Source organism: Schistocerca americana, chromosome 11, assembly GCF_021461395.2.
Source record: "Schistocerca americana isolate TAMUIC-IGC-003095 chromosome 11, iqSchAmer2.1, whole genome shotgun sequence".
In the NCBI taxonomy this organism is placed as follows: domain Eukaryota; kingdom Metazoa; phylum Arthropoda; class Insecta; order Orthoptera; family Acrididae; genus Schistocerca; species Schistocerca americana.
Window position 1 is genome coordinate 38,855,305 of NC_060129.1, and position 27,517 is coordinate 38,882,821.

A 27,517-nucleotide genomic window follows, 5' to 3' on the forward strand; every position below is an offset into this window, starting at 1 on the left:
ATGGCGCTATGGTTGGCCCGCTAGATGGCGCTGCCATGGGTCAAACGGTTATCAACTGCGTTTTTTAAAATAGGAACACCCATTTTTATTACATATTCGTGTAGTACGTCAAGAAATACGAATGTTTTAGTTCAACCACTCTTTTCGCTTTGTGATACATGGCGCTGTAATAGTCACAAACTTGTAAGTACGTGGTATCACGTAATATTCCGCCAGTGCCGACGGTATTTGCTTTGTGATACATTACCAGTGTTAAAATGGACCGTTTACCAATAGCGGCAAAGATCGATATCGTTTTGATGTATGGCTTTTGTGATCAAAATACCCAACAGGCGTGTGTTATGTGTGCTGCTCGGTATCCTGGACAACATCATCCAAGTGTCTGGACCCTTCGGCGGATAGTTACGTTATTTAAGGAAACAGGAACTGTTCAGCCACATGTGAAACGTCAATCGCGACCTGCAACAAATGATGATGCCCAAGTAGGTGTTTTAGCTGCTGTTGCGGCTAATCCGCAAATCAGTAGCAGACAAATTGCGCGAGAATCGGGAATCTCAACAACGTCGCTGTTGAGAATGCTACATCAATATCGATTGCACCCGTATCATATTTCTGTCCACCAGGAATTGCATGGCGACGACTTTGAACGTCGTGTACAGTTCTGCCACTGGGCACAAGAGAAATTATGGGACGATGACAGATTTTTTGCACGCGTTCTATTTAGCGACGAAGCGTCATTCACCAACAGCGGTAACGTAAACCAGCATAATATACACTACTGGGCAACGGAAAATCCACGATGGCTGCGACGAGTGGAATATGAGCGACCTTGGTGGCTTAATGTAGGGTGCGGCATTATGGGACGATGGATAATTGGCCCCCATGTTATCGGTGGCAATCTAAAAAAAGTGGTTCAAATGGCTCTGAGCACTATGGGACCTGACCTTAGGTCATCAGTCCCATAGAACTTAGAACTACTTAAACCTAACTAACCTAAGGACATCACATACATCAATGCCCGAGGCAGGATTAGAACCTGCGACAGTAGCGGTCACGCGGTTTCAGACTGTAGCGCCTAGAACTGCACCGCCACCACGGCCGGCGCGTGGCAATCTAAATGGTGCAATGTATGCAGATTTCCTACTTAACGTTCTACCGATGTTACTATAAGATGTCTGACTGCATGACAGAATGGCGATGTACTTCCAACATGATGAGTGTCCGGCACATAGCTCGCGTGTGGTTCAAGCGGTATGGAATAGCATATTTCATGACAGGTGGATTGGTCGTTGAAGCACCATAATACGGCCCGCACGTTCACCGGATCTGACGTCCCAGGATTTCTTTCTGTGGGGAAAGTTGAAGGATATTTGTTATCGTGATCCACCGAATATGCCTGACAACATGCGTCAGCGCATTGTCAATGCATGCGCGAACATTAGGGAAGGCGAACTACTCGCTGCTGAGAGGAATGTCGTTACACGTATTGCCAAATGCATTGAGGTTGACGGACATCATTTTGAGCATTTATTGCATTAATGTGGTATTTACAGGTAATCACGCTGTAACAGCATGTGTTCTCGGAAATGATAAGTTCACATGTATCACATTGGAAAACCTGAAATAAAATGTTCAAACGTACCTACGTTCTGTATTTCAATTTAAAATACCTACCTGTTACCAACTGTTCGTCTAAAGTCGTGAGCCATATGTTCGTGACTATTACAGCGGCATCTATCACAAAGCGAAAAAAGTGGTCCAACTAAAACATTCATATTTCTTGACGTACTACACGAATATGTTATAAAAAATGGGGGTTCCTATTTTAAAAAACGCACTTGATATCCGTTTGACCTATGGCAGCGCCATCTACCGGGCCAACCATAGCGCCATCTGGTTTCCCCCTTCAAGATACACAAGTTTCGTTTTCTGTAGTTTTTTCGTTTGACGCTTATTCCATGAGATATTTGGCCTGGCCACGATAAATGGACCAGCCTGTGTATGTGTTTCAGCCTTTGTGAACGAGATGAGTGACCAAGTTTAGAATTCAAATCTTAACACTGCAGTGGGACCAGTTGGGGGAGGGCATATCAGCAAAATGTTACATTGACGAAACCACACAGTCAGATTCGTTGAGTGTGTGCCAACCTCTACCCACTCACACCCCCACCTCCACCTGACTGACTTCGCCCATGCCGACTTACCCCCCCCCCTCTCCCCACCCCCAGGCAGGTGGGGTGGGTGATTGGGTTGTTTGGGGGAAGAGACCAAACAGCGAGTTCATCAGTCTCATCAGATTAGGTAAGGATGGAGAAGGAAGTGGGCCGGCCCGGCATTAGCCTGGAGTGATTTAGGTAAATCACGGAAAACCTAAATCAGAATGGCCGGATGTGGAATTGAATTGTCGTCCTCCGGAACGCGAGTCCAGTGTGCTAACCACTGAGCCACCTCGCCCGGTCCAGGTAGGTGAGCAGTCAGCAGCACGCACTGCACTCCACCCCCCCCCCCCCCCCCTACCTACCCTTCCCGCCGTGAGCGCCCACTGTAGCGTACAGTCCAGCGACTCGCGCCCGACTATCTCGCTGGTGTGCAGCGCTTTAAGAGGAACTTTTTAAAACTATTCTGCATCACGATTACACATTCGTACAGAGTTTTCTCATACCTACTACACATCCTAATATTAACATACATAAGAACATATTAACACTATTTCTTGTCCAATTAACTGTTCAATTACATATCGAAATATTATTCGTCAAAGAAAATTAGTAAATACGAACAGTATCATACCATTACCATACATGAGAAATTTAGAACATTACACCAGTTACAGTATTGACAAAAAATTTGATTGTCTGTATCCATTGTGTTACAGATTCCAATCGCCATTTTTAAAACAAGCCTTAGACTGGGTCTGATAAAAACTACATGTACAGAATTTTAGAGTGTTTATAGAAGATAAAAAGGGACACTTTTGTATACGAAGCAAATGTCGCAGATGTATGAAGGTCTTACCTCGACTGATGTTCAGAGACGGTGTTCAAAGTGCTGTTGGATTGGCATTTTTTTTAGAGATGTTGCGGGGCTCCTGCTGGAGGGAGACGAGTTGTTCGGTGTACCAGGCACTGGCAGACACCCCAGGTGAGCCGGTTGCCTGTTAGGCTGAGGCTACAACCATTATTTGTGGAACACCCACATGTTTCGAGTGTGTTATGCAATCATTAGCACCCAGCTGGCACTTGAGTAATGTCTCTAAAACATCACACAGTCTCTGTACATCACTAGCGTAGGAACCTTCACGGACCACTAGCAGGTAGAGGGTGCACCTGTGAAATTTGTGTCACATACAAATTGTTTTTTTTTTTATCTTCTCTAAACACTCTAAAATTTTGTGTATGTAGTTTTTTTTACTCCCTTATAATAAAAGAGTCAACAATACATCTAAATAGTGTAGTTAGGTTTTAACAGGTCCAGATGGAGAGTTGCCAAGCAGTCGAAAAACTGACTTTTGAAAGAGCACCAGTGATTATCTTGGGTAGCAAGTATAATAACGTAAGATCTAAAACTAGATATTCAGAAGGGTATTTGAACCTCATTCCTCAAATAATTGGACAGTCTTCAGCGCATAACCGTGAAGTGGACGGGTCCCGGTATTAAACTTACCTACAGTCTTGAATTCATCTTCGTATAATAAATCGATGTACTCAGCTGCAGCGTACCAGTAGACGCGATAGGCGGCGTACAGTGAGGCAGCTAGGCTGAACACCTGCGACAGCTCTGGCTGCCGCTCATCGCACAGCGCACTGAAGTCGTCGGGAAAGGAGAGGTTCCACGGCTGATAGCGCAGTAGGCGTTCACCCAACAGCGGTCGCCTGTAACGCAAAAGCCGCGAGGTTAAAAGTTAAAAACCAAGCATGTACAGCGTATGCAAGAACGTAAAAGCATCCAGACTGAATTTTCACTCAGCAGTGGACTAGAAACTTCCTGGCAGATTAAAACTGTGTAGCAGACTGGCACTCATATGGTTCAAATGGCTCTGAGCACTATGGGACCTAACATCTGAAGTCATCAGTCACCTAGACTTAGAACTACTTAAACCTAACTAACCTAAGGACATCACACATCCATGCCCGAGGCAGGATTCGAAATTGCGACCGTAGCGGTCGCGCGGTTCCAGACTGAAGTTCCTAGAACCGCTCGGTCACACTGGCCGGCACTGGAATCCACACCTGGAACTTTTGCATTCCTTAAAGGAAGCATAGAAACACAGCAAGCAATCTCTAACCCATTGGTTTTTTAGTATTCCAGCATTTCGACATTTCAGCTTTAGATTCCAGAGCATTTGAGTGATATACTGATTTTAACTATTTATTGCAGAACATTCGCCCCGTTCTGTGCTGTTATATCACGTGAATTGGTTTTCGATGTAAATTAAACACATTAAACAGCAGAACCAAAGCGCTGCTGTAGCGTACGTCTTTCCTTTAAAGAAAAATTTCGCATGTATTCCACTTCTCCAGTCCCTTTCAGCTAATCCAACGCTTAAGGACAGCACGACATGATGATTTAAGGTATTTCAAATCCATCTTTTCAACTACCAAAAGTGTGTGTTTATTTCACAATACGTGTTTTGTTTTACTCATTGAAACCAGTACGAGTTGTGGCATTTTTATAATGTTTCTGCTTACGTCCGAAAGTGTGTAGTCGAGCGTCTCACACTGCTATGTCTGATCTACGTGCAGCTTGACGTGTAGAAGTACATGTTTTCTGACGTGACTCGACAAAATAAAGCACCACTATTGCATACAAAAGTTTGTTTACTTGGATCCGAACTATTCGCTGCGTCCCACTTCGTGAGTGATTGGTGTCTCTTTTGACAGAGCGAGTTATCATACGGCAACCGTTGGCCGTAAAACGTGGTCCTAAATTCAGTGTTCTGTACATCGTTTCGAAGCGTGTGTATCAGGTACACATTCGATCTTGGTGTATGAGACTTTTTTTCCTAAATAAGCTGCGACTACATTCCTTATAGCCCCATTAAGGATGGAAAGTTTGCATACAAAGCAGAAAAACCTGTACTCCTTGTAGCATGGTCCTGGGTTATCACTGTTACTTGAGAACAACATTGTCAATTAAAGCATGAAGCTGCATGATAATAAGTTCCGTGTGATGTCTGGGTCCCCAGTTTCACCGGAAAGCAGTCCCTCCCAAGACATGTGGTGCCATGCTGCTAAGGCTCGCAAATCATTTCCACGCTACGTACACCAGCACGCTGTTCTGCTTGGAGGTACAGTACCACACCTACTGCACTAACAAGCTGGGACTCAGAATCCATGCAGTGATGAAGTTCATCATCTGCACACCACACATGGAGGAAGTAGTGCATACTGACAATGGTCTGAATCATTATTACTCCATAAGGCAACGAAAGAACGGATTTAAGTGCAGGAAGAAGGTGAACGTACAATCTCCACTAAAACAAAGTGTAATGAAAGCCTCGAAACTTCTGGAGAATTTTCCAGTGTACCACACAGCAGGAACGATACAATACTGACTACCATATTCAGTTTAGGGTCGCGTGCATTGGCACACAAAGAGGCAAATCAACAGAAGACGCAGTAAATACTCGCCACACACAAGGAGCTGGAGTTTCGACAGGCGAGGCAAACTACTATCATGGAAGACATTGTCGTCAATTTGCGTACAGATGTAGGGGTCAATGGGCGATCCACGGTTTTGGCTTGTAGTGCTGAAGCCATTAGTAACGATGTCATGCGACTCCCGTAATTAAGTGGACTGGCGGAATTTAGAGATGATCCATTGTAAATGGTGATATGTGAACTATAGAAGATACACAGAATCATACGCTACCCAAACTAGAAGCGCGGTATCAAAGCTCCACCACGGCCATTGGAGCTGTGTGCCCCCTGAAGCATCTCTGGTTTTCTACTTTGTACGGACACCCAACAGACAATAAACACACTGGGTCGTATGAATAAACAAGAGGTGTTTCTCTGGAGAGGGTTCTCAGAAGAAAAGAACATTCTCCGAGCAAGTTCGTATGAGTAAAAAATTCGAAACCATATACTCTGATGAGGTTGTTCCTTCTCACTGCGCCGCGTCGGGTAGCCACGCGGTCTGAGGCGCCTCGCCACGGTTCGCGCGGCTCCTCCCGTCGGAGGTTCGAGTGCTCCCCCAGGCAAGGGTGTGTGGGTGTTGTCCTTAGCCTAAGTTAGTTTAAGTTAGATTAAGTAGTGTGTAAGCTTAGGGACCGATGATCTCAGCAGTTTGGTCCCATAGGAGTTTACCACCACCCCCTTCACTCTGCGTCCCCCCCCCCCCCCCCCCACTCCCGTCCCCACTCACCTTATTGAGTTCTCGGTGTGTGACGTCTGACGCGTCCGGAACAGATAGCGCGTAATGTTACATTTCATTCGGCTCGCTCAAACAGGCAAGCTATTCGGTGTACATATATGGAACTGGCATCAGTTTGTTCTGGAAGATTTGCACTCAATTTTACACATTTTATGTACGACAGCAAATTGATATTACCGAATTTTCAACATGCGGAAATCTTTTCTATTACTGAAATTAGGTGAACACATTACGCGAACGAAATATTAAGATTACATGACATTTTATCTACTCCAAACCGGAACTCCGTCAGCGTTTTCTAACACGCGATAATTTTGGTTAATTACTGTGCGCAATGGTCTGCTTGCATGCTAATTACATAAGCAGTCGCCCATGCAGTGCGTTACGAGAAACAGATCCCTATGTTTGTAATGAACCAGTTACTGATTTTTCTGATCCTCCTACTTATTTCTAACATAACAAAATATAAGACTTATGCTGTGGGAAGGCATTACGATGAACATCTGGAAATGTCAGTGATACGGTTGTCTGCTGTAGCCCTACACCTAAATCTTCTCGTACATCAGTCTGAAAACATGGGTCTACTAAATAGGAAAAAATATGTTTTGATTTTCACTTCGTCTGAAAGGTCGCCCCCTCTTCTCTTGCGATTTTCTAGAAGGAAGTTCGCCCAGGAAATAATGTTCTTGTTGCGAAACCTGTATAAACTTCTACACTTTCTCTCTTCAGCATTTCGTTGAGCTACATATATCTTTATTTACCTTCCAAGCAACATGAATTCTGCTGTTACGGCCAAAAAGTCAGTAAAACTTAACCTAAACAGAACTTACTCAGCTCGAGAATGCTACTCCAATGTTTTCCGGTTGTGAGAAGCTCCACTAGCTCTTTTCGTACGAAATCGGGGAAAGTTCTTTGTTTTGAGCAACATCCGTCACCCTATTACTGACGTTCAGAACATTATTGGTTGAAGTATATTCTCCTACTCGCTTTACTCATGCGAACCTGAGCATGTTCTCTCAGTACTTCCAGTATAAAATACAGGGGATAGGTAAAATAACGTGGAGACCTGTACTTACTTAAGGATGGTTTATTAACAAAGTGTGGGCTGCTCATTCGCCCGTAATACAGCTATGATTCTTCTTGGAATACTGACATATAACGATTGTATAGTCTTCAGTGGAATGTTATGCCACTTTTCAATCAGAACCCACAAGGGTTCGACAACGTTCAAGTCTGGGGACTGTGCTAGCCAGGGAAGACACTGCAGTTCAGCTGCATGTTCCTCATACGACTACTGTAGTGTCCTGGCTGTGTGAATGGATGCATAATGGTCCTGAAACATGGCATCACTGTTGGGGAACAACACTGAATCATGGAGTGCACCTGATCACCTAAAATGTTCACATAATAGTTGGCTGTAACACGGTATTCGAGAGCAATGATGGGACCAGCAGAATATCATGATATGGGTGCCCACAACATCACACTTCCGCCTCCATGCTTAACCACTGGAATCAAGCAATCAGGATTGTAGGCTCCTTTTGGCGTCCTCCAGACATAAACGTGGCCCATTGTAGGAAATAACGAGAACGTTGACTCGTCGGACCATATGACACGTTTCCAGTGATCAGCCGTCCGGGATTTATGCTCCTGACACCGTGTTTTGCGCTTCTTTGCGTTGTTTGTCGTCACTAATGTTTTCGGTAGAGCAGCTGGTCCACGAATATTCGCTTTATGGAGTTCTCGTCAGACAGTGTCGATAGATACAGGGTCTCGAAGATGGCTATTGAGTTCTGCAGTCACTTTAGCCACTGTGTAAGAGGTCCATGACTAAGGAATTTGTTGCTAGTGCACTCGAGCAGATTTTATTTAGATGGATTGCTCACGCGCTGCCTGCGATATGTAAGGTATAAGAGAATCTCAGACGAGAGAGCAGTGTTGGTGCAGTAGGAACTGTGTGGCAGTAGGAGTAAGTAGTAGCTTGCGGTCGTGTGTATGGAGTTGGCTGGGCCAGTCGTGGGGAGCGATGGCAGTGCCTGAGCGTTGTAGTATAAAGTAAAAGCAGCCTCGCGCATATGTAGTATTGTTATATCAAGTCCCATGTAATGTTTTTAAAAAGAAATCTCTTAATAACAATCTTTCTTATAAAAATTAACTTTTGACAATTATTCACCTCAATTTAAAGAATTTACTAATTTCTCCAATCCATGCTCATCCCGATTATTGTAAAGAAAAATTAGTTGTTTCTTTTTATACATGACAAATCTATCGGCCAACATTGCACTGGGCTGTGCCAGAAAAATTTTTTATAGGGGCAGATATATACGCGTTATCCGGCGACTTCATTGAGGTAAGATTTTTCAGTTTATTCAGAATGAAGTTTCAGGGCCATGACGCAACACTTCTGTCGTCCAAATTTACCAGTTTAGATTCACAGTCAATTACCGAAAGGTTATAAGCGAGCCCCAATTTTATTGAGAGATTAGTCACATTTTTATTATTGGTAGGTTACGGAATTGATCTGTTCGTAGGTTACGCTGAATGTGAATCATGCATGTAGTAGTAAATCATGTTAACAGCAACCATGCAGAAATAAAAGAGAACATTTGAAAACTAAAAATGAATTTAAAAAATAACAAAATAAGTCGAATTACTTCCAGTTCCAAGTGAGTAACTTGCATCTTACATTACTAGATATGTTACTAGCAGCCTTGGAAGAACTCAGTGCCAACAACTGTCATTCCTCTAGTTCACATGACCAATCTGGTCATAGCACTCACTTCTGAGTCATCTTCGTACTATGGTTTTTCTACCATCTTTCGTCTTGCTGTCATAGAAAAACATACATGCCTCACTTGCAGATGGAGAACTACAGTGCCTCAATTAGGGTTGTAGTGTATTTTGACTCATTCTGTTTCACCTACCACTGACACTGCCTTGAACACTATGTGTATACAGCCAATAATGTTCCACATTGTTTAAACTATGAACACTGATCTGCCCGTGAGTATCTGTCTGTTCAGGATGTTTTTATAATAATACTGGAGCCTCCTTGTCCTACACTACTCATTGCCTGTCATTTGTTGTGCAAAACGGGACCTCAGACATTATCTACACTGAATCGAATGTGGCACTCAGCAGTACAGTATCAGTTTTATGAAACAGTTTCCAGCTGATACACCTGCACTGCATCAATTGCAACATCGCCTTCTTCTTCAGGAAAAATATGAATAATGATATATTTTTCCAATTTGTCCACCACCAATGTTATCAGTTGTGTTCATACACTCACCAGCCCATAATTTTGTGCACTTTTCCCTCCAGTAATGTGTTTTACCCGCCAGTCAGGTACTGTTATTTTGATTATGTTAATGCAAACTCGTCTGATGTTGACCATTCTGTTCATGGGAAAATTTACCATGCTTTATGTAATCTGTTCAATTGCTGTGTGCTTCCCCATCTGTCAATATGCAGACACTACTGATACAGGTTGCTTCTCAGTCCCTTTCATTTCCACTGATACGTACAGCATTTTGCAGTCACACGTAGTACACTATAAACAGTTATACAGCTGGACACAATGTGTTTAATACACATACAAAATTAATGTGCTGCTTGCTAGAACTGCATCACTGAGCAAAACTGTAAATTTTTTGACTCTTTTAAGGCATTTTCTAAACTCACTTATTTATGGGAATTTCTGCTCAGTTTCACATTGCTGTTACGTACTCTTATAGCAGCAGAATAAATATATATATAACTTCACAGCACAAATCATGTATAGCAGTAGCACACTCACTTCAATTCGTACCACTCGTAGGATTCTTACAACTTGACATGCTGATGAAATGACGAAAAACGTTGGATTCATCTAGCAACAAACCCCTGTCGTTCCTTTTACATCCATTTATGATTATATGTAAGCTGCAGTAACGGTAGTGCATGGTGTCATCTCTTTTCCTATTTCTGTATTTCTCTTTGTCACTTGATTTTGTCATGTTCTGCCAATTGTTCTTCTCGTTTAATTTAATTAGTGCTGTTTGATGATCCTTGCTAACAATCAGGATATCCTTTCCAGAATGAGATTTTCACTCTGCAGCGGAGTGTGCGCTGATAAGAAACTTCCTGGCAGATTAAAACTGCGTGCCCGACAGGATCTGTCATGTAGCTCAAGTTTCAACTGCGCATTCCACTAATTATTTCATTGTCCTACCTTATTACTCTGCAGTAGTGTTGCGAATTGTGAAACTAAAGCATTCCCTTGCTTTCACGCAGCCAATTGCAGAATCTGTTCTTTGTTATGACCATGCATTTATGTCACAAACTAATTGGGTTTCTCTGATGGTGGACTTTAATTAAACAGTTCTCATTATGATGTATCATACCCACCATTACGCTATCTGATCACTTAGCTTACAACAAAATAGCTTTTAACCTTTTCTGCTATATTTTCCTCAGACACCTTTTGTGCTGGCCCCAATTGACAGCTTACCCACACAATCAAATAAATTGGACACTCGTCTTCTGCAATCCATTGATGAATTATTAGCTTGGGAATATGGCAAGTTACCCTTTTGAAAACTCCATTCGCCGGCCGAAGTGGCCATGCGGTTAAAGGCGCTGCAGTCTGGAACCGCAAGACCGCTACGGTCGCAGGTTCGAATCCTGCCTCGGGCATGGATGTTTGTGATGTCCTTAGGTTAGTTAGGTTTAACTAGTTCTAAGTTCTAGGGGACTAATGACCTCAGCAGTTGAGTCCCATAGTGCTCAGAGCCATTTGAACCATTTTTGAAAACTCCATTCCACACATCACTGAATGGAATAAGCTGGAATACCTGCATGGAGTGGTTGTCCTCAGTGTCGTCTCTCGTCCAGTAACTGTAGCTGTCCTCAGAATCGTTAAATGAACCATGTGCAATCAAGGAAACTATGAACTATTCAAATCACCAAACGCAGCTATGCTTGAACAGCAGCTGTTGTCATTATCATATTTACTGGCAATTTAGAACCTGGTGCAATTCAGTCATGGCTCTTCCTTATGACTAAGCATTAGGAGATGAGATGCTGGCATACATCAGTTTGTTTTTGCTGTATAATTTTGTAATATTAAAGAGCATTATATTCTACTCCGTTAAGGATCAAACCAATGACTTAGGATTTAACAATCAATATTACTAGGTCTACAACTTTGCTTCTGCCGTTTTTGGTCGAAGTTCGAGGCTTTATTGTGAAAAACGTACAAAAAAATTTACGATTCAAAGTATTGGCCATCGTTGGCCACTGCTTTCTCCTAGCTTTAGGGCAGCATACGAATCCCACAGTGTATAAACTGGGCATCTTTTGAGGGGAGCCATGAATCGATCCAATTTTGCACTTGCTCATATGACCGCAAGTGCTAGTCAGCTAGATCGTGTGTCATAGATCGAGAAATGTGGCATTCAGAGGAAGGAATATCTGGAGAATACAGCAGGTGGGGTATAGCTTCCCATTTAAACGTTTGCAAGTATGTTTTGACGGGATTTTCGACATGCGGTCGTGCACTGTCATGCAGCAAAATCATTTTTTCATGTCTATCGCTGTAGCGTGGCCGTTTGTTTTTCAGTGCTCGGCTCAAACACATCAATTGCTTTCGATAACGATCTCCTGTGATTTTTCCCGATGGTTGCATTAGCATCTAAACCGTTCTCTCGTTCACAACCGTGCTGCTCTTCAGTGTCAAAATAACCATTCTTGAAGCATGGAAACGATTTTCTGCGAAGTTCTGTCACTAACAGGCGTCTCATCATAGGTCTTACCCAGCTTTTTATGAGACTCAGCCGCAGATATCTTCAAATCAAAGCAGAAATTAAAAGCTCCCGCAGATGACGAGAATTGGGCTTATAAGTTGACGTTTTCAGTCGAGAATAACGTTATGATGCAATCAAAAATCGACTGATATTTTGTGGCGTTATGTTCTCAAATGCCTACGTTTACTGTATGACACTTATGGCGAACGATTTGCACCACTTCTTTCCACTGCCGTCTATTGGAAAACGGCGGAAGCAAAGTTGTAGACCTAATAGTTTTACTGAGATGCATATGAATCAAAATTTAATAAAACAATTATATAGTGTTACTGCAGACAGCTGTAAATAGTCACATGGGTCCCCACAGCAAAACTGGAACCAATCTGACTTGCTCTTGGTTACCAGGTTTCAAACTTATGTGACATGCCTTCCATCCCTCTCTCAGGCAGTATGCCTCTCAGTGTGTTAGTGGCCTCCCAGCCAGGTCGATTACAAACGTAAACACCAGTCAGTTGTCTTGAAAAACAATCCCTCGTTCTCTTTTAAAGAATATGCTCCATTTTGATGCATTTCTGGATCCCACATCCTAAACTCTCTTGTCCGTGACAGTTATTATACAATGAGTTGTTCATCAGTTAGCATGGATTTCGTTTATGATTTCATTAGGTGCAGATACACTCATGAATTTATGAGTAACTATTTTGTTTCCGCAAATCAAATTCTTTGAATGGTTTTCGACACAACCACAAAATATGATGTACATTTTCTGTTTACACTCCACATACCAGATAAACACTATACTACCAATCTTTAACTAACACAGATGAATATTCAGTACTTACTGTGGTGCCTTTTTTATGTTACTACAAATTTCACTGTTTTTCTTGCACATTCATAATGTATAGTCACCACATCTAGTAGGACATTTTCAGTTGCAACTGAAGAAGGGCCTGTTATCCTTAAACCTTATTGTGCTTTCCTTTTATTGAAAAATAAAATTGAATACAAATGTATGTGGTGTTACCAATTACGACTAATCTACACAGCAGTTGTGGATGTCCTACCAAGAGAAAGACGGGATAAAACACAATCACTTAACTACCAAGTGTCACAGATACAGGGTGTTTCAAAAATGACCGGTATATTTGAAACGGCAATAAAAACTAAACGAGCAGCGATAGAAATACACCGTTTCTTGCAATATGCTTGGGACAACAGTACATTTTCAGGTGGACAAACTTTCGAAATTACAGTAGTTACAATTTTCAACAACAGATGGCGCTGCAAGTCATGTGAAAGATATAGAAGACAACGGGCGCTGCAAGTGATGTGAAAGATATAGAAGACAACGCAGTCTGTGGGTGCGCCATTCTGTACGTCGTCTTTCTGCTGTAAGCGTGTGCTGTTCACAACGTGCAAGTGTGCTGTAGACAACATGGTTTATTCCTCAGAACAGAGGATTTTTCTGGTGTTCGAATTCCACCGCCTAGAATACAGTGTTGTTGCAACAAGACGAAGTTTTCAACGGAGGTTTAATGTAACCAAAGGACCGAAAAGCGATACAATAAAGGATCTGTTTGAAAAATTTCAATGGACTGGGAACGTGACGGATGAACGTGCTGGAAAGGTAGGGCGACCGCGTACGGCACCCACAGAGGGCAACGCACAGCTAGTGCAGCAGGTGATCCAACAGCGGCCTCGGGTTTCCGTTCGCCGTGTTGCAGCTGCAGTCCAAATGACGCCAACGTCCACGTATCATCTCATGCGCCAGAGTTTACACCTCTATCCATACAAAATTCAAACGCGGCAACCCATCAGTGCCGCTACCATTGCTGCATGAGAGACATTCGCTAATGATATAGTGCACAGGATTGATGACGGCGATATGCACGTGGGCAGCATTTGGTTTACTGACGAAGCTTATTTTTACCTGGACGGCTTCATCAATAAACAGAACTGGCACATATGAGGAACCGAAAAGCCCCATGTTGCAGTCCCATCGTCCCTGCATCCTCAAAAAGTACTGGTCTGGGCCGCCATTTCTTCCAAAGGAATCATTGGCCCATTTTTCAGATCCGAAACGATTACTGCATCACGCTATCTGGACATTCTTCGTGAATTTGTGGTGGTACAAACTGCCTTAGACGACACTGCGAACACCTCGTGGTTTATGCAAGATGGTGCCCGGCCACATCGCACGGCCGACGTCTTTAATTTCCTGAATGAATATTTCGATGATCGTGTGATTGCTTTGGGCTATCCGAAACATACGGGATGCGGCGTGGATTGGCCTCCCAATTCGCCAGACATGAACCCCTGTGACTTCTTTCTGTGGGGACACTTGAAAGACCAGGTGTACCGCCAGAATCCAGAAACAATTGAACAGCTGAAGCAGTACATCTCATCTGCATGTGAAGCCATTCCGCCAGACACGTTGTCAAAGGTTTCGGGTAATTTCATTCAGAGACTACGCCATATTATTGCTACGCATGGTGGATATGTGGAAAATATCGTACTATAGAGTTTCCCAGACCGCAGCGCCATCTGTTGTTGAAAATTGTAACTACTGTAATTTCGAAAGTTTGTCTGCCTGAAAATGTACTGTTGTCCCAAGCATATTGCAACAAATGGTGTATTTCTATCGCTGCTCGTTTAGTTTTTATTGCCGTTTCAAATATACCGGTCATTTTTGAAACACCCTGTAAATCTGAACACTACCAATCACTTAATGATAACTATCTCAAGTTGTTACACGTATGATGAAATACACCAAACCATTTTCACTAATGACAAATACATAGGATATGAAAAACAAAAATAATCATTCTGAATTTAAAAACAAAGCGTAACACTTTCGCTGCGGCATCGGTGGAGGCGCGCAACTCTCCAGCGCGGCCCAGCAACGTGTGAGTGCGGGCCGGTAACGCTCGAGTGTGGGCCAGTAAGACTCTGAAACGGCAGGTACCTCTCGGAGCCGACGCTCCTAAGCACCCCTGAGCCACAGGCTGACGTCACGATCTTGTAAGATCTGCAGGATCATGTTCTCTACTGACTTAATGATGACACCTTAGATGCATTACTTGAAATGAGCTTCGATTGTATTTTGGACATGTTTTAAAGTCAGTCTGCTGTCTGACACCTATAGGGGTCAGAGGCGTCACTCAAATGTTCGTGATTTGTCGGTAATGTAACAAAAAAAAATACAATTCAACCAAGCAACAAATCCACTGCATTCAGGAAAGATTTGGATTCCAAAACGCAAATTCTTAAGAAGGAAAAAAAAGGAAAAAGGAAATTGGATTCATTTGAAATTACATTTACTTCAAATGCGCATTTTTAAGATTGATTCTGATAGAGGTCGTCAATTTAGTAGCATGTTTGCTCCTTGTATGAGAGAATTAGCCATCTACGTTTATCACAGACGCCCAGGGGATGCCAGGAAATGTGGAAATTAGTAAGCGAAACACACCCTATGTAGAGGCTTCTCTCGTGTCCCCCATCACTTCAACTGTGGTGCTATTAAAACAAATTTAGCACAACAAATTATTTAGCACAACAAATTATTTCGCAAAAAACTGAAGTGAACGCTTTACAACGCAATAAGAAATAAGTCGACTTAACACAAAAGAAAACCTCATTTCTGAGTACTCGCGAAAAAAAGTTCTAACCTTTCACATCATAAAAAGAAACCATGAAATGTCAAAAGAAATAAAAGAAGTTGTCTTTGATAATCGGCATTTCCGCGATATTATGGCGTTTTTGGTGCTTATGGGAAATTATACAGCAGTTCAAGCAGTATCCAGGTTTGTCTGGGCAGGTTGTACACTCGTATGTTGTATCAGTGCGCTTGCCTTGTTCCGCGCACTTCTCACACCGTTTCCTCATAACTTGCCTCTTCCCTGCAGTAACTTCCTGCTTTTGCACAACGTGTTTTTTTGTGATGTTTCTTGCTCACACTTCGCGGAACGTCCATTGGTGGAAGGAAGGCCTTTATAATGTTCAGTCTGTAACCATACCACGTAATTTTATTTCCTGATACTTGTGCACAGATATAGAAAATCGAAAACTAGCATGTCAATGACATGAAAGAATAGTTTTTCGGCCAGAGGATAGTCTTTCGTTCACATAAATAATACAATAACATCTGATCTTTTTTATCAGTCCTTGACATACACGCATTGTGCCTAATAATAGGCAGAGGTTTCGTGACTATTTGCTGGTGCACATTCATCACTTGCTCCATAACATTTAGATGTTCTGTGGAAATAAAGGAAACCTCTCGTCGATCCTTCCATTTTCCAATCATAACTCCATTAGAATACTGCGCAATTGTCTCTCCTCTCCCAACTTTTGCCGATACAATGTCTTCAGGGGTGTATTTCCTGTTTAATTTCAAAGTACCAATGGAAACTGTTTTTAGGTTCAACAGAGTTGTAGCTAAATGAACACTGTTATAATAATTATCCAAGTAAATGTGATGACCAACATGCAGCTTTTCTGCCATCAAATGCAAAACTACCTTTTCAGCGTGACCTTCCCCCCCCCCCCTCCCCCCCCCCCCCCCCCAAATCTCCGCTACTTCCCGTGTACACAGCACACTTATTTCTGAAACCGTCTGGATTGTTGAGCATGTACATCTCAATGCCATATTTATTACATTTGCTTTTTATGTATTGTCTAAATGACAATCTTCCCCTCCAAAGAATCATTGATTCATCTATTAATAAATCTCTTCCCGTGTTAAAATAATCCAATGTAGGTCGTATCTTATATAAACGATCGTCTGGTTTCGGGTTTCCTGGAAGTGGATCTTTTGCAAAATGCAGAGATCGTAATATGATCAGATACCAGTCTCTGCTTATACTTATCACTATTACTCTATTCTCAAACAGCAGTTATTCCTTCCAGTAGTCTTGCAATCGCCGACATTTAACGTTGGTAACGAAAGACCCAGGAAAACTAGTAATTTGCCTATACTTAGAGATTTCCATTTATGATAGTTCCCTCTTTTGTATTTTCGCTCAGCAATGTGTTGACTGCGTTATCGTCCCAACTACAAGTTGCAGCTTTTCGTCTGTTAGCAATAATCTGAAGAAATCCACAGGAGAATTTCCAGCAGGACGAATTTGCCAAACTTCTTCCTTTGTAAATAGGTGATATCGCAGATTATGTGGTTCTATATGCCAGGACTCACCTGGATTACCTCCGTGTGACAGGTCGGGCTCTTTTTTGTCGTCGATTTCCACACAATCGTCGTGATACGTATCGTCAGATTCGGAACTGCCATGAAACAAATTCGAAAGCTGTGCTTCCACGCTATCATCACCCTGAAATTCTTCTGCAGCCTCTAAATGACCATCTCCGTGGTATGCCTCGTCCTCACTATACAGAAAATCACTGTTGTCTAGTACACTAAGTAACTGTTCCTCTGTCCATTTAACACTTTTCCTACTCCTTTTCACATTGGAAGGTCCAGGTGTCGGTTCATTAACCGCCATTACGAACAATATAGTTCGATAACTGACCACACAAAAAAAAAGTTTATAAGCTTTGATGCTAGCTTAGATGCTACAACTAGACTGAGTAATACGACAGTGAGCGCAGACTCTTATAAGCGTCAGCCGCAGCGAAAGTGTTAAGTACAGAACTCCAAAAACATCATGCTTACATGTTTATTTACAGAAAGTATAAAAATAATTACAGTGAAAAATTTTTAAACAACACAAGAAAAAACAAAAAGGAATGCTCATTTGAAGCATTTATTTACTAGCATAAATATTATTCACTTGGATTAAATTCATGTAATTAATAATCACATTCTGAGCTGTCTGAAGTCTTGTTCTTATGTATACCAATACCTGGAACCAAACTGCATCATTAAACATTTACCTGTTTAATCTTGTATACTGCTTACACAGTATTAAATGCTGATTATGTAATTAAGAGATTTGGTGCATAAGACAGTCTACATTATATCTTAATCATGTACAAAGCTTTGTGAAACCCAAAAAGTATTTCACAGAAAATGTAGCTACTCTGCATTGGTGTGAAGGGCAACCAAAGATGACGAATTTGTTAGACTACACACTTTACCAACTCCCTCATTTATTTGATTATGCATGAATGAACAAAACGTTTATGAACACTGTCCACCAGCAGACTGAATGCCACATGTTGCAAGCACAAGACACTGTAAGCAGAGTGCGAGTATATAAGCAGACCACAGATCAACAAGGAATTATTCTAGCAATGAAATGGGTTGCCAACATGTAACACTAATGATATAAGTGACTAACAAGGAGCAAATTGTTCCAGCTTGGCAGCTGGGAACTAGTGTCAAAGTGAAGCTGGTCTGATGGTAGTACGCTACCACTGCAAACGTCTGTGGAAAGTTGCTGAAGGCTGATAAATCCACAACCTGATGAAATGGTGAAGAACACACCACCTCACAACAAAACATAGAGGTCAGGAGATTTACTGCTCTATGAAGATGGACAGGTGGCAATATGTGGCATATATAATGACAAAAAGCAATGACGGTGCAGACAAACACATTTTGCAACACAACATTCAGAGCACATTGTTCAACATGGGGCTCCACAACATATGGCCACTGTATGTTCAATACTGATAAAACAAAATTTTCAATCACAATTGACACTGGAATGTAAGTCAATGTAAATGTCACCCACCAGGATGAGTGACATTTCCTGTTACACCAGGTCAGCAGTCACATTTCGATATGCCATCATCTAGGTGAACGGCACCATATGCAGGCATTCACTTGGGCCCCCATGGGACACCTGTTAGCAAACGAATGCATCATTGTAGCTGCAGAGTAGATGACTGTTATTGTAACTGATTATATTCTTTCATGCATGAAGTGCTCTCAGATGGTGAAGGCATCTTACAGCAGAGTAACTGCCTATGTCAAGTGACTATGATCGCTCCACAGTGATGTCTCGCCCACGTAATTTATCCGAACTGAAGCTGATAGAATACATCTACAATACTGTCAGGCAATAGGTCTGCACTCACAAACCACCTGATGGAAATTTACAAGAAGTAAGAACAAGAAGTAAGAAAACTATGTACAACCATATTGTGCAACATACTTCCAGAAACCTGTCAACAACTGGTCAAGTTCATGCCATGCAGAATTGTTGTTTTATTGTATTCCAAAAGTGGAGCAACGTGTTATTAAGCAAGTGCTCATAATATTTTGGCTTACAAGCATATATATGTCATTATAAGATTATTATTAATGGAGAATTAGTATTAAAACAACACAGATCGCACATACTATTAATTACATAAAACATATATCTCTTGACAAAGCATACATGAATAAAATAATTGCCACAATCATCTTTGGTTGGCTGGTTTAAGGAGTAAAGAGAGCAAACTGCAGTCATCGGTCCCAATTATCTACCTCCACAGTTTAGTTTACTAGCCTGAATTTAGGATGTGCCATAAATATATTTTGGCTGTCACTGTATCTATAATGCAGATCTGCATGTATTATATGACGACTATCTTTCGACTAATAAGAAGGAAACCATCACACTTCCTTACCCATACGCTGAACACTGCATGGTGCTTCCGATTACTGACATAGGTGAAGGATTAATCCAATACAAAAAATAGCAGCGTAAATGACAAAAACACATTTGATTCACTTTTCAGTACAATTTAGTACTACAATTTCATGATGTTTCACAATATACATTTTTGTATTGTCACACTATCTATGAATCCTCTATAATACACATTTTTGCGTCTTTTTTCAAAATTCGGGCATATTTTAATGTTATTTCACAAGCAGCACCAATTTAATGTCTCTCTGCTATATCCATTATTCTATAGAACTTGTGGGTACCAACTGGACAAACCTAATAGCTTAAAGTAACACTTTTTTGTGGCTTCTTCCTGATGTGAAGTAATGAATGTGTCTTGAGAGTACACAACACAGCAAAAGATTTGCCACAAATACCTCATCTGTATGATTCTGTTCTAGTGTGAATTAATGTGTGTCTTTTGAGAGTAGCCATCACACCAAAAGATTTCCCACAAATATCACATCTGTGAGATTTCTTTCCAGTGTGAATTAATGCATGTCTTTTGAGGTTACCCACCTCAGTAAAACATTTGCCACAAATATCACACCTGTGAGACTTCGTTCCTGTGTGAATTAAAACATGTTTCTTGAGATTACCCAGCACAGCAAAAGATTTGCCACAAATATCACACCTGTGAGATTTCTTTCCAGTGTGAAATAATATTTGTGTCTTGAGATAACGTAACCAAGCAAAAGATTTGCCACAAATATTACATTTGTGTGGTCTCTCTGTACTGTGTATTAACACATGATTCTTCAGATAACCTGCACTACGAAACGATTTGCCACATATCTCACATTTGTGAGTTTTCTTTTCAGTATGAATTAAAGAGTGTTGCTTGAGATATTCTGGCCTAGCAAAAGATTTGTCACAAGTATCACATTTGTGAGATTTCTGTGCAGTGTGAATTACCGAATGTCTCTTGAGATAACCCAATACAGCAAACGATTTGTCACAAATATCACATTTGTAGGATGTGTTTGCTGTAAGTAGAACTGCATGGGAACCAGCTGTCGGTAAAGTTCCATGACCACCTGATTTCCCAAAATCATGTCGTATATGAGCGTTACATGTGTCATTACAGGACTTTTTTGAAGGTTTCCAAGTTTCCTTATTTGAAGATTGCTCAGTGTCTTCTGTGAGAGGATGTTCTATCTCGCTATCTAAGGGGATACTGTTCTCATGATTGCCAGCAGTAAGGACTCGATAATTCTCACTCATTCTCAAATGTTTTTTCAAGCAAAAATTACTGTAAAATACTTCACCACACCATTTACAAACATACATAGGAGGTTTCGTGCCATCAATGTGCATGAACACATGCATTATGAGTCTGTATTTTGAAGGAAAGCGCTGTAGACAGAAATTACAACTAAATACATTCAATTCCTTTTCCGTCATACTACATTCATATCTGGTGCTAAGCGAGCTATCCTCATCCATAGTTAATTCTTGTGTATGAGTACCACACTCATATGTTGACTTCTCTCCCCCCCCTCTCCAGCTCATTCTTGACAAGTCCATGGTGAACAGTTTCTTCAAACGAAATGGCACACCTCCCACCAGTACATTGAATCAATCTGAGGAGTGAGGAGGAGAATGTTAAATATTGATATGTACAAACCATAGAAACTATACTTCAGTGTCCAGAAATCCAGGACCATAGGCCACAACTCATAGATGTACTTACATACAAAATCAGACAGTCAATAAATGTTAGCGATTTAAAATTATAATATTCTACCAGAAGGAAGAAAAGGTGAATCAAAGGCAGTTTAAAGAGAAAATAACCAGAGGAAATTGAATAATAATCAATATGATTCATTGATGATATGATTTGGAATTTTTAGGTAGAATTAAAATAATTAACTTTCAAGTGTTACAATTTTTTTACTGTTCCTCTTCCATCATAATAGCTCTGCAAGTGCCTTTGATTTCGTAAGAAAGTGATACAACCACCAATGATTAATTTATTTCACCAAGTAAAAAAGAATTCTTTACTGTTTGATTCCTAGTGAGTCAAGAACTAGCGCAATCTCGAATATTTTTACTGGCTATCAGTTGGGTAATGACTGCCATAATTTAAAAAAAATTAACAAAGCAATTTGCATACTCATGAATGAGAGTGACGACACATATTTATGGATCATTTCAGTCTGTGTTTTTGGCACTGCTGCTTATGTGAAGCCTTGAGCATATATAAATACTATTTGGAAAGCTGGAAACGACTGTAAATTTGCCAGTACGCTTACAGCTAGCCATTTTGAAACATATGTACATCTTCCCAACACCTGGTCATGTGGCATTCGAGTAGAACCTTGAATGAATCAGACCCACATATCAATGGCCACATCACCACCCATCCGACACAGTGCAGGCTAACATACTCTACTGACTGTCAACGATGGCTGCTGGTGCACAAGCTACCCCTGTAGTATTCTGGTGCAATCATTCCACATGCACTTAAACCCTTTCCCACAGAATGGAAATGAGATGTGCATCATATTGGGAATTGAAGATTGCAAACTTGTGAGGGCATGCATGCTCCAGTGTTTTTCCTTACATTCTGATTGTAACTTGTGACTATTCTGCATTGTGCTGGATATATATACTTTTGTTTGGCATGGTATACAGTAAATTTAGGATGTTTTTTAACTTACCTGGTATCATACGAATTTTTACTGTATCTGGCATCATTTTTGTCAGATTCTAGACGTTAACAAATGAATCAGTAAATACTGTCTTAAATTTTTGGATTGTTTTCATTCAACATGTATTTTCATACACATGGAAGTGAAGCAACTGAATATTAATAACGAACAAGAAAATTAAAAAATGCAAATAAGGTTCCAAATAAGTACTCCCCTATGCTTCTTAAGATACCAGAAATAAAGTTTTTAATCATAATTTTTACGCTACGCCAGTCTTTGATAAACAACCGAAAACAAGGAACAGAATTTCTGGAAAACTTTAAGAATAAACAAATTTTGATGTTAATTACCAATTTTTTAAGCGGTCAGAATGTAGATATTATGTAAGTACTGGGTCCTGGAGTCTGTCATACACTTAATCTTTACTCCGCATTTCAGAAGTTTTCTTGGCAGGTACATCCATTAACTAATCATACATTGATCTGGAAATGTACAAGCACTTTATCAACATATATAGTACAGCCTGGAAAGTGATATTGCTGATGGTTTACAGTACATTTTTCAAAAAGTTTGACACTATGGCAGCTGCCTTTATTTCATTCCTTTATTTCTTACCTTTCTCCTTCTCTCTATTGTCAAATTGAAGAGCTGTTGCTATGAACAAATACAGTTACTTTCCAATACTGTGTAAAATATTACATCTCATTCCACCTACTAAGAAAGGATTATCTATGTATTTGATTCCAGATTTGAAGACTGCTGCGAATACAAGGAATCCTATAAATGCTTAGAAACATCAATATCATGCATAAAAGATATATTCTTTTAAACATGTTCTTATATTATCAAAATTTTGTTTCACCATTGTTAAATGTCATCTAAAATATCTTGAGTGGAAAGTACACCCATTTACTTGTTGAACATTGGGATTCATATCTAATGCTTTACCACTAATTCACAGGCCAGGAATTGACAAGAGCAACAAATGACTTGGCTCTGAGCACTATGGGACTTAACAGCTAAGGTCATCAGTCCCCTAGAACTTAGAACTACTTAAACCTAACTAACCTAAGGACATCACACACATCCATGCCCGAGGCAGGATTCGAACCTGCGACTGTAGCGATCACGCGGTTCCAGACTGTAGCACCTAGAACTGCTCGGCCACTACGGCCTGCCAAGAGCAACATTATGCTGTCTTATGTCAGCATTGGTTGATGGTTGTACATTTCTCCATTTCAAAGTGTATCCCCGACCATAAAAGCACTCATCACTGTGATATGTCTTTGTTCCCTGTGGTCATCGTCATCATTATCATCCCGTTTGTGTTATGAATTGGTATCACCACCAATTTCTATTACATACTCTTGATGAATATCACTGTCTTCCAGAACTCTATCATTCATTTATCCTACATACATGTTGAAGTGTGGTTCACTTACTCTCATATAACTCATGGACAATAGTAAGCCTTTTCAGGGTGTTTTGAATTGTGAGACAAACGTGACACACACTCCAATATCGCCCAATTTAATTACAAGAGACTGAGAGAGGTCACAATTATTACACTGTAATAATCAAGAAAACACGAACTGCTAATAAAAACGCCTGGTGAGTGATAATCACAGAACTTGTATAATATGTCCTTGACATATCACAGCGCCTTTATTCTGAATTTACTAAAGGTCAAATTGTATGAAAAACACCCTGCTCTCATAGCAAGAAGTCGATATTAAGCATACCAAGTGGTTGTAATTAAACTGACAGTGTTCCAAGCACTGCAGTGTGGGTTGTATACATGGCACAATGCTGAAACATCACAGAATGTTCATTAATTGGCGTCCTTGCAGAGTATGCTGAAAAATTGTAGTTGCACTACTGCCACCAGATGGAAATATGGCGCTGTAAGTAGTCAGAATGTGGAGTCGGTCCAGAAAAGAGGAGAAACAAACAAATGATAACAGAGGTTCTAGAATGTTTTTCAGGATATGGTCAGAAGTTGTGTGTTCAAAATAGTCAGTGACTCAGTCACATGCTGCATACATAACATCGTATGGTCAACAGCTATGTGCAGCATACCCAGTGTAATCAGACTGATATGTCATCATCATATACTATCCTTCAGATCAAGAGTAGTCTGAATACATCCCCAATAGATATTTCAGATATCTCAACATCCACGTCACATGGATTTAGGTGGGGGATTTCGAAGGCCACATATCTTGAAATTGCCTGGATATAATGTGACTGATAGTGAAGGTTCTGCAAAGCATATATTTTACTTGGCAACTAACATGTGGTGTCACCCCATGGTGCAGACACTGCCGTGTCCTTGAAAAGGTGGAATCATGTGCTTCATAGCAAAGTCATACATAGCAGGCCTGTGAGGTCTCATCATCTCTAAGAAACACATTCTGAGAATTAAGGCACTTGTGAAACCACACCACATGGCCGCATAAGCTGAGTGCAGTGTTCCTGCACAACATGTGGTAGAAGAGAAACCCGTATGTGACAGTTCTGTGCATTCACGGCCCCATGTGGCGTAAAATGTGCCTTGTCGTTTGAAAGGATATTTCCCAGCCACACGCCAGCCATTTCTATTCACGCCACAAAAACAAAGGGCGAAGTCACAGCATTGCAGACTCTCTTGGGGCTTCGTTTGTAGCACATTCTGAATCTTGTAGAGATATGTCTAAAGTATCCCACAAACGCTTCTGAACTGATTAGCAGGGGTGAGAGCGATTTCGCTGACGCAACTCTAGCTATTACTGCAGAATTTGAGTCATCTGTTGCATGGTCGGCCACAGCTAAAAACAACTTCAACAACTGCCATGGGAGTGGGACACCTGCTGCATCACGTAATTCAATTGTTTCTCCAAAGGTCGTGATCGTTCGTACTCCTTAGCACATATACTGACATGTGACCTCTTCACTGAGGTTTCTTCCGGCGAAATTCCTTCAATGTGGAGCTACTGCTCTGATAAAACAACTTTGCCAGCAGTGCACGGCCTTTTTTCTTCACAGCCACTGCATTTCATGTGGAAGACTTATACCTTCTTAACCAGGTTGTGTATATGAAGAACAAAAACAAATTCCCAGATTTTTCAAGATTTAACACACTTTCGCAGGTGAACAAACTTTTCACTTGGTGAAAGTACGCTTTCCATGAAACGAGATGATGTATTTTCAGTCAGAGCTGTATAACTGATCACTCATTTAAACGGTGAAGGATTTATACACTAGTATACAACCTTCTGGTACTTCAGCAAACGCAATCTAGCAAAAAAACAACGAGTTTTTGAAAGCTCTTTGATACACAGCATCACGTACACTGCATCATTTCGTATTATGAAAGTATAAACAGGAATTCCAACAAATACACCGTGGCGGCTTCCAAATCACTGAAATCAAGATTTTGATGCGCTCTTGTCAGCCTATCATAGCTTATGTAATGCGATATCTCCAGCCAATGACAGCAGATATTCAGAGCATATGAAATGTGATGTAGTCAGCCAACAACCACATCATTGTTAAGCAGTGCAAACACACAAATAGAAAAAGTTGATGACTTTAATTAATATACATACAGCTTCCTCCATGAACCATGGTCCTTGCCATTGGTGGGAAGGCTTGCGTGTCTCAGTGATACAGATAGCAGTAACGTAGGTGCAGCCACAATGGACGGGTATCTGTTGAGAGGCCAGACAAACGCGTGGTTCCTGAAGAGGGGCAGCAGCCTTTTCAGTAGTTGCAAGGGCAACAGTCTGGATGATTGACTGATCTGCCCTTGTAACACTAACCAAAATGGTCTTGCTCTGCTGGTACTGCGAACGGCTGAAAGCAAGGGGAAACTACAGCTGTAATTTTTTCGAGGGAATGCAGATTTACTGTGTGGTTAAATGATGATGGCGTCCTCTCGGGTAAAATATTCCAGAGGTAAAACAGTCCCCCATTTCGATCTCCGGGCGGGGACTACTCAGGACGACGTTGTTATCAGGAGAAAGAAAACTGGCGTTCTACGGATTGGAGTGTGGAATGTCAGATCCCTTAATCGGGCAGTTAGGTTAGAAAATTTAAGAAGAGAAATTGATGGGTTAAGTTACATACAGTGGGAATTAGTGAAGTTCAGTGGCAGGAAGAACAAGACTTCTGGTCAAGTGAATACGGAGCTATAAATACAAAATCAAATAGCAGTAATGCAGGAGTAGGTTTTATAATGAATATAAAAATAGGAATGCAGGTAAGCTACTACTAACAGCATAGTGAATGAATCCCAACTAGCTCCACAGATGAAGAGACTGATGAAATGTATGATGAGATAAAAGAAATTATTCAGACAGTGAAGGGAGACGAAAATTTAATATTCATGGGTGACTGGAACTCGATAGTAGGAGAAGGAGGAGATGGAAACGTAGTAGGTGACTATGGAATGGGAGTAAGAAATGAAGGAGGAAGCTGCCTGGTAGAATTTTGCACAGAGCATAGCTGAATCACAGCCAACACTTGGTTCAAGAATCATAAAAGAAGGTTGTATACATGGAAGAGGCCTGGAGATACTAGAAGGTCTCAGATGGATTATATAACGGTAAGACAGAGATTCAGGAACCCGTTTTAAATTGTAAGATATTTCCAAGGGCAGATGTGGACTCTGATCACAATCTATAGTTTATGAACTGTAGATTAAAACTGAAGAAACTGCAAAAAGGTGGGAATTTGAGGAGATGGGATCTGGATAAACTGAAAGAACCAGAGGCAGTAGAGAGCTTCAGGGAGAGCATTAGGAAACGACAGACAAGAATGGGGGAAAGAAAAACAGTAGAAGCAGAATGGGTAGCTTTGAGAGATGAAATAGTGAAGGTTGCAGAGGATCAAGTAGGTAAAAAGACGAGGGCTAAAAGAAATCCTTGGGTAAAAGAAGAAATATTGAATTTAAATAATGAAAGGAGAAAATATAAAAATGCAGTAACTGAAGCAGGCAAAATGGATTACAAACGTCTCAAAAATAAGATTGACAGGAAGTGCAAAATGGCTAAGCAGGGATGGCTAGAGGACAAATGTAAGGGTGTAGAGGCACATATCACTAGGG

At 41.0% G+C, this 27,517-nt stretch overlaps 1 protein-coding gene across 1 annotated transcript in view; it reads right to left on the reverse strand.

The window, feature by feature from the left end:
• The window catches only part of LOC124554111, a 171,749-nt gene that overhangs the window by 30,789 nt on the left and 113,443 nt on the right, over window positions 1-27,517 (reverse strand). Inside the window, exon 7 of the mRNA XM_047128177.1 lies at window positions 3,664-3,872. Within this exon, the coding sequence (XP_046984133.1) occupies window positions 3,664-3,872 (209 nt within the window). The remainder of the gene's footprint in view (window positions 1-3,663; window positions 3,873-27,517) is intronic.